Source organism: Apaloderma vittatum, unplaced genomic scaffold (assembly GCF_000703405.1).
Source record: "Apaloderma vittatum isolate BGI_N311 unplaced genomic scaffold, ASM70340v1 scaffold2858, whole genome shotgun sequence".
Classification (NCBI taxonomy): domain Eukaryota; kingdom Metazoa; phylum Chordata; class Aves; order Trogoniformes; family Trogonidae; genus Apaloderma; species Apaloderma vittatum.
The window spans coordinates 19,505-28,010 of NW_009731067.1; the positions used below are offsets into that span (position 1 = coordinate 19,505).

Here is an 8,506-nt window from a genome sequence, read left to right on the forward strand (position 1 = left end):
ACTATCTAGGTTTCTAATGACTAAATACACTACTTCATTAGTCAGTTATGCTTTCATGCTTTTCCCCTTAAGAACAGAAGCCTGTCTTTTCTAAACCTCCCTAAGTCAGTCACTCCTATTTCATGTGGGTTTAATTCTGTGTTTAAAGGGAAGGATGCAGAGTGTTACAGCCAAGATGAACTGGAGCGGTGTGATGTCACGGCACGTTGACTCGCTGTCCCAGTCACTTTGGGCCAGCAGCATGGTCAGAGGCAGAGATGGCAAAGCAGGGGGGCAGGGCAGCAGAAAACTACTTCCAAAGGAACCCGACTCAGGAGAGATAAAATAGCAGCAACTGTTACCTGATCAACCGCCGTGTGAAAACAAGCGCACGGCAGGAGCTGGTGCGGCACTGGACCTTGGCAGCCAAGTTCACGTCCACAAAGCACGACACAGGATTGCAGGAACTCCGATCCCGAGGACGGCTGTGTATTCCCACCGGATCAGCCCTCCAGCTCTGGGCTCGGGTTCTGAGACTTACAGGCACGTACAGACCTGTACCTTGGCTCTATTTGTGTAACGTCCTAAGCAGGTCCCACGCCCTGGAACTGTAAATGGCATCGCATCAAGGGACAAGGGGAAGCTTACAGAAAGTAGGATGGGTCTTCTGAGAAGTTGACATCTTCATTAATGTATTTCAGTCAAATATCCAATTGTAACATCACACTGATTTAAATAAATTTCATTTAATGATTTTTGGCCGTGCATATTTTGAAGCTAATGCTTCTAAAATTAGATGTTTCTTGCAAAATTTAGCCATCACCACCAGTAACTGATTGTAGTCTGAACTGAGACTGGCCTATTATTCTTCTTAGCATTTACATCATTTTGTACATGCACAATTAGGACTCTGGAGATTTGTTCCTGTACATATTTTTTTGAGTTAATAAATTGAATTAATCAACATTTGCTATGGAATCTGGTTGATCTGGCCAAAGTTCTATAGAAATATGACAGTGATCCTAACTAACCACAAATACGGATTTTGCGAGTAAGAAGTATGGAAACAGTTTCTCGACATTTTTGGGTGATTTTCACTTGAAGAATCATAAAAACTGTGGCAAACCAAATTTAGAAAACACACACACCAACGGCACAAAACTAAGATATAAAAGCCATTTATTCAAAAAAATGTGGTGGTGTCAAATCACATACACAAGCCGATATTGAGCTACAAACACAGACCAAACAGTTCTATAAACAGAAATTGGAGTGTTCATATACCATAGTACCTGAAAAAGACCGTTAATAAAAAGGAGTCCATATGTGTTTCATTTCACTTTTTCTATATGGCTCCTCGCTCAATGTCTTTGCCTAAGTTAGTGTACAATGAGCCAGAGGTAGAGTCCCAAGTAAAGCATCTAATGCCTCAGGGCTCCATTAAAAACCTTTATTCTTCTAAACAAAAGGAAAGCCTAGCCTATAGTTTTCTGTATGACACTGAAGTAAAGCCTCTTTGCTTGAACAGTGCGGCATTCCCAAGCGCATTTGGCATTAACCTCGACTGAGACTGTGCTTTGTTGAACCGTCTCAATTCTCCTCCCCTTCAGACTCCGACTCTAGAAGAGAAGAAAGTAAAACACCTCAGGTAGGTTGCACAAGGGCGGCGATGTGAGCAATTCTGTAACAGCAACGAGATACCCTTCCAAGATTCAAATGAAGATTTCTCTCACAGCTGGGACTTCCCAGGAAAGGTCGGTGGATTAAACAGCAAGAAACACGCAGCTTCAGGAGATGAAGATCTACTCTGCTGCCCTCCGTGGTGGAGCTCTTCAATTACAGATCCGTCTCCAGAATTTTAACCGGATCACTGAGTGATTCCAGTCCTCAGCTGCAGAGCCAAGCAATGTGCACCTGAGCTGGGTTTAATAAAAGGATTGGCATTATTTGCTCACTCTTCTAATCTCTCTGAGTGGGCTGTACTGCTGTCACCCAGGAAGCAGCCTTTAAACTACTTGCTCTGCAAATACCAATAATCATCATCACCCAGCCTTTAGGTGGTGTTACCCTACAGCAGGTTTGAAATCCATGCAAACAAAATTTTTTATGATTTGTCTACCCTAAGGTAAGAGTAATTTCAAAGTAGATGGGAGGACAAGTATGAAAAGTAAAAGTAATTAAAAAGTAGGAATATACACAGTGGTTTTGCCACCTACAGCTACTTTGCATCATCATATATTTCTCTCTGTGTTCACCTGACAGGAAAGGGCTCAGTGCCAACAAATATTACACATTAGATCAGACTTCTCAGGGCAACCACGGTCTGCGTGTTCTTACAGTAACACGTTGTCTCCATTTGCACTGGACTTTGTAATTAGGACATCTGGCAGAGGGGACATGCAGGAAAGGAAACAAAAAAAAGAGCAACAGAAGGGCCTACAGGCAGGAGATTAAAAGGAGAAAAAAAATGTTTAATTAGATCAAGACTGCTAGTCCAAAGTCTCAAGTGTGAAAGTATTTTCCTAAACAGAACATGAGAAAAACAAAGTTAAGTACTAAAGAAACTAGTTCCCCGCCTCAATAACTGTTTTAAAGCAGTAAATAGACACCACATAACGTCATCATTCAGCTAAAAGCAATTTTGACTGCAGGGGCACAGGCAGGCTCATGCTGGTTCGTGTTGCCAGTGCTGGGTACTTCACGCTGTCATCAGCGCGGCACTGCCTCTCCGGCAGAAGCTGAAAGGATTTACCTACAGACGAGTGGCACCTGATGACTTTAAGGACCTTCTAAGAACACCACAAGCATTAAGAAACAGCACCAAGTATTGTTACGCTTGGGCATGGCTGGAAACAATGCAGAGCAGCCATGTCTGCTCTTTTCTATCCTAAGTCTGTAAACTTCATATGCCTGCTACAACTAAAATCTGAAATAATAACTTTGATTTGAGACTACTATAGTTCTTTAAATGAACCCATACCTTCTTCAGCGTTTTGCAGCCACTCCACAAATTTCTTCATCTGGTCAAGGAAAACACTTTTGCCTTTAGCAACGTGCGCTTCTTTATACCACTTGAGGATAGCTTCTTCACTCAGAACATCCGCTGAAATACAGAGCAGTGTTTGTAAAAAATCAAGGTACTCATTAGAGGCTAGAAAATTTTAAACGTGAAAGAAAGATTGTTTTAAAGGCAGCGTAAAATAAGTTAATATGATTGGAATGGAACAAGCTTTGCATGAACTATATTAGGCTACAACTATAGAATATCTGATGCATATAAGGGATTCCAGATGTAATAAAATGTGTAATGTGTTAGGCTTAAAGAACCCAATATTGTGCTTCTGTAAAGCACAGTTCTCCATTCATCTGCTTTAAATACACCACCTAAGATGCTTGGGGAGGGCGTGGAAACCCCACAGATGAAAGTAAGAACAAAAAAACCCCAGCAGGCTGCACATCTTAGAAGGTGCCATAATTAGAAATACCATGCTGCCGAGGTCAGGGCTTTTGCTTGCTGCTGGATCACAGAACTGTGCGCAGTTCTAGAAAGCTGAAATGACAGATGCCTCCTGACTCAACAGTTTAAAAGCAGGGACGTTTTACAATCAATTTTCCCCTAAAGGTTTTAGCTAGTAAGTTTTAAGGTCACTGTTCAGACGACCCGTTTTAAGGGACCAGCTCAGATGGACAGTGCAGCTGACACTTCTCTGTCAAGCATCAAGAACAAAACAGCTGTCAGCGAGGGACTGTGAGGCTGAGCACGAATCAGATTACAGAAATCCCAATAAACAGCGAGGACACACTTCTTGTTTCCAATAGATGCAAATTTAGGTCCAGCAACAGACCTCTAGCCCCAGGAACAAGGCTCCTGCGATCCAGCCAAGCCAAATATCTCAGTAATTGATGGCTGTGAAGGCAAAATCTGGGATACACAATGGCATTTTTGCCGTTATGTAATGCAAGAGGCAAGAAAAAAAAAAATCACAAAAGGACAACAAAAAACGAAACTATATTTTTTCGATAAAAATACTAAAGAGAGCTTTCTACATCATTAAAATTCCCATTCTTTTTGTCTCTGAACAAACTACCCTCCCCTGTTCTGCAAAATCAACACATTTCTGTCGAGTCCTTCGCTGCTTCCTTGAGCTCCCTGGCGCCGTCCCACACATTTTGCATTCGCTTGTCAAAGCGCCAACCCTGACCATCATCTCCTGCTTCAGCCTAAAGGTTAGAGCAGATGTGGCAGGGAAGGGAAGGTGGCAAACTGAAATAAATGACACCAAAACCCCAAAGCATCTGATCAAATGAGGCAGAGTAGACACATTTCACATATGCTGTTGAATAATAAACACATGGAAGCAACTAGGGATAGATTTGAACTTCCTCAAAACTATCCCAAAACATCCAACAGTAACTGATTATGAAACTTTCCCTGAAAATTTGGAATTTAGTGAGCGTGTGTGACTGGAAGTTACTTTGTCTCCCAGACGCTTTCCCAAAATAGAACCTCTTCTGCAGTTTGCTGCAGCTGACAGCAAACTGAAAACACAGTAAAACAGGGCCGCGCTGGCTCTGGGCTTTTTTCAGTACATATAAAGTTACATGTAGCGAACGCTACAAGCAGCACATTAAGCTGTATCTTCCCTAAATCACAACCCACCACAACGAACGATTTCTCCGACGCAACAGAAACACTGGAGCTAAGGAAGAGGTTTCAAACACGTTGCATTGAATAGCTGCCAGCAGTCTTTAGCAGCTGCTCAAAGATATTTACAGCGTCTAACAAACCAGGATTTTCCTTTAGCGAAGGTGGAAATATCTCACACGGACTCTCATGAAACTGCAGTTCACCTCTGCATGTCAGAAGCTTATGTTCAGCCCAGAGTCCTGAAGTGCACACAACTACACCTGCAGAATTACTTTGGGTGTGACATGTATTATGATCCTTAGGGACCGAATGAAGATCCTGAGATTAAAAAGAATTTTTGTAAAACAGTGGAAAACCTGCTCCCCAGCTCAGGCTCGCCCTTGGGGCACTGCAGACCTGTAAAAACACAAAGTTGCTGTGTAGAAGATGCTGCAGAAGCCCGTTTCTGCGTTACAGTCAATATTATAACTCTGTACAAGGAAATGCCTACAGGCAAACACGTATCTCAGTTCAGGAGTAATAGGATTTCAGTTTAGTTTTTTTGAATTGCAGACGGTAACCTCAATAGCTTTGTTGCCAAAGAGGAAGGGGAAAATCCTCCCTCCCTTCCCAAACCTGCTAATGGCATCATCCAGTGTCACAAGGTGCCTCGAAGATTAAAACATTCTCAGGTAAGGTGGATGGAAAATTTGCCTGTATAAAACTATCAATCTCCTATACTAACCCAGAGCAAAAGGCACTCAACTACAAAAAGGACAACGGCAACTCTCGTTTCTGAGCAATGTTATTTGCAACACATTCATGCCTCCAGTGCTCGTAAGAGATGATATTCTCTTGTCAGCACAGAGATGCTCAATTAAGCGATCATGCAGGACAGGGTGTAGTTAACAGTACCTCCAGGTTGCTTTGAAGCAATGGGAACACTGCAGGGGGACGGGAGGAGGAAGGGAATGATTCATTTTGTATATATATATATAGTTATTCCTCATTAAAATTGATAATGGATATATTTTAATGGCTAAGCTGAATATGGTGGTTTGTGGGCGTGTGCACATCATTTTCTCAGCAGTCCCAGGCGATGCTGGCCCCAGAGAGCTGGATTTCCTGCAGGTGCAGCCAAGTGCCACTCAAACCGCTCACGGCCAGAGCCTCCAGGGACGTTCCTCATCAGAGGGAGAAGCTGCAGAGCAGAGAGACCGAAGAGCCGGTGTCTTTACTGCAGGGTTAACCGGAAAGTTACTGGAGCTTCAGGTCTTGGCTTTGTACTAAATCACCCAGTTCAAGTGAAATTTTGCTTTCAACTCAAACTGCACAGCCAGCAGCAGTGAAGGGAAAAGCACACCCTGGTGGGCAGCTGCCACCACAGTCAATCCATCTGCAGCGCTCAGCTCCGTGGCAGCTAACTCCGGCGGGAGGCCAGCACCTTAAGGCAAGGGCTCTTTCAACACAAGAAATGTCACTCGCACTACAGTTATGGTCATTAGGGTATTGTGGGGTTTTTTTTGCTGGGAAAATTTTGTATCCAGCACCAAAATAAAGTATTTGAATAATGAAGATATTTAAAGATAACTGTGTTCCATCAGAAAGAAAACTTGTGTATCGAGTAGAACTTGAAGATTCAGTTCTTGTACGTGCAGGGTTCCTGCAGCGTTTCAGAAGACAGTTTGCGCTGTTGGTTTCAGCATCTCTGTACGGCAGAAGAGTATCTCTGAGGCCTAATTACAATCCTGCAAACCAGAGTACTGCTACACATGTACTTGTGACTTCACAGAATCATACAATGGTTCGGGTTGGGAGGGACCTCCAAGATGATACAGTTCCAAGCCCCTGCCATAGCAGGGACATCTCCCGCTAGACCAGGTTGCTCAGTGCTCCATCCAGCCTGGCCTGGAACACTGCCAGGGATGGGGCACCCACAGCCTCCCCGGGCAACCTGTGCCAGTGCCTCACCACCCCCAGGGTACAGAACTTCCTCCTTAGATCTAGTCTAAACCTGCGCTCTTCCAGCTTCCACCACTGTCCAAATCCTTCTCCTCAGGGCTGCTCTCAATCCACTCACACCCAGCCTGGATTTGTGCTTGGGGTTGCCCTGACCCAGGTGCAGGACCTTGCACTTGGCCTTGTTGAACCCTTGTTGAACGTCACGAGGCTGGCCTGGGCCCACCTCTCAAGCCTGTCAAGGTCCCTCTGGGTGACATCCCTGCCCTCCAGCGTGTCGACCACACCACACAACTTTGTGTCGTTGGCAGACTTGCTGAGGGTACACTCGATGCCACTGTCCATGTTGCTGATCAAGATGTTAAATAGTGCCAGTGCCTGAGAGATACCACTTGTCACTAGTCTCCACTTGGATATTGACCCATTGACCACAACCTTTTGATTTATTTAATTTTTTTCAGTATTTTGAAAATGTTATTTTGAATTCTAATGTAAAAGTACACTGAGGCTTTGTGCCTGCCAAGGGTGCTGTTCAAAGGGTGAAATTCTGACCCTCCTGAAAGGAGCAGTTATTAATTTCAATAACGTTAAGATTTGACGTTTGAAATTTCCAGGTTGGACACAAACTAAAAGAAATGAGATTCTGCAAGTAAATATGATATATAGCATGTGTAATCCAGTAACAATGCTTACTTTACCCACAGTTAAGGGACATAACTGCAAGATGGAATGGATGGAAAAACAACATACATCTTCCAGCACCCACACAACTGCCAAGAAATCTGACAAACTTATTAAGCGTCACTCAGGAGAATTCAGTAATTCATATTCTGCAACTTGTTTTTATGTTATCGGTCAGAATGCAGCTGGCAGATTTACAACTGCACTGTCCAGCTTATTCTTCTCTGTACTGTACCAGGAACACAGATACTACAATGTCAACAAGCTTTACCTGACTAGAGGACTGTTTTTGCAGATTATACCTACAAGCTGGTAAGAAGTTGCTACCATGCAAGGGAAAACAGGGTTTGGGCTTTCATTCATGAAGTGTGGATATTCCTCCTCCTTTGGAAACAGAATAGAAATAACAACACAAGTTTTCCAGATCTTCTAGGTGCTAACGAGCCCCACTGTTCCTGTTAATAAGTTTAGGTATTTCCAGGTAATTCCCAGGAAAGTAACCCAAGGGCTATTTAACGATGGAGATATGGGAGGGATTTAAATGCAAGATGTTGGATGTGCTGATGAGAGCAGTTCTAAAACTAAATTTGTCAAAGCATGAGTGGTGCTTGGTGCCTGTTGTCACTGATAATTATCGTGGTGCCCAGGAAGCACTCCCTCGTAATGAGGAACAAGCAATAAGCTGTGCACATTCATGCCGCTAGATAGCTGCACTTCAGACTGCCCATCCACAGATACTTTAGATGCCTTGATTTGTCACTAGAAAAAGTTCTTTAGGTACCCTGAAGCCTCTCCAGATCCTGTGCAGGTTACATCTGAAGCACAACCGAAAGGTGTCCACTGTCCCCTCGCCACATAGCCAGTAATAGCTCTGGGGGCTGTTTTCCTTCACTACCAGGGAACAGAAAATACATTGTCTTCAGCAACTTTCCTACAATAAAGTGTACGTCTCTGAAAGGACTCGATGGCTCGTTTGTAGTAGATAGGTGTGAACTGAGGAGAAAGAGAGGGCAAGCTCTACCAGCACTGAGACAAAGCACAGGCAGGCAGCACGGCTCCCGGCACGCCAAAGCCAGGGCCCCTTAAAGCTCGATAACAACACCTGGGAGAAACAGGAACTCAGAGGACTTGCGCTCCCAGAATTTGCCCTGACACAGCAGCGCATTCTCACCTACAGACACTATTTCACTGCAAAGCTGCCTGAAATAGATGGGGCTGATGACTTCCCCCTGTGCCCAGCAGGACCCCACGGCTGGGGAA

At 44.0% G+C, this 8,506-nt stretch overlaps 1 protein-coding gene across 2 annotated transcripts in view; it reads right to left on the reverse strand.

Annotated features, from left to right (window-relative positions):
• Positions 1-1,141: 1,141 nt before the first annotated feature.
• The window catches only part of BZW2 (basic leucine zipper and W2 domains 2), a 34,084-nt gene continuing 26,719 nt past the window's right edge, over positions 1,142-8,506 (reverse strand). For both annotated transcript variants that reach the window (XM_009875032.1, XM_009875033.1), the window contains exons 10-11: positions 2,960-3,082; positions 1,142-1,598 (exon numbers count right to left, since the gene is read on the reverse strand). In XM_009875032.1, the coding sequence (XP_009873334.1) occupies positions 1,570-1,598; positions 2,960-3,082 (152 nt within the window). In that variant the 3' untranslated portion in view covers positions 1,142-1,569. The remainder of the gene's footprint in view (positions 1,599-2,959; positions 3,083-8,506) is intronic.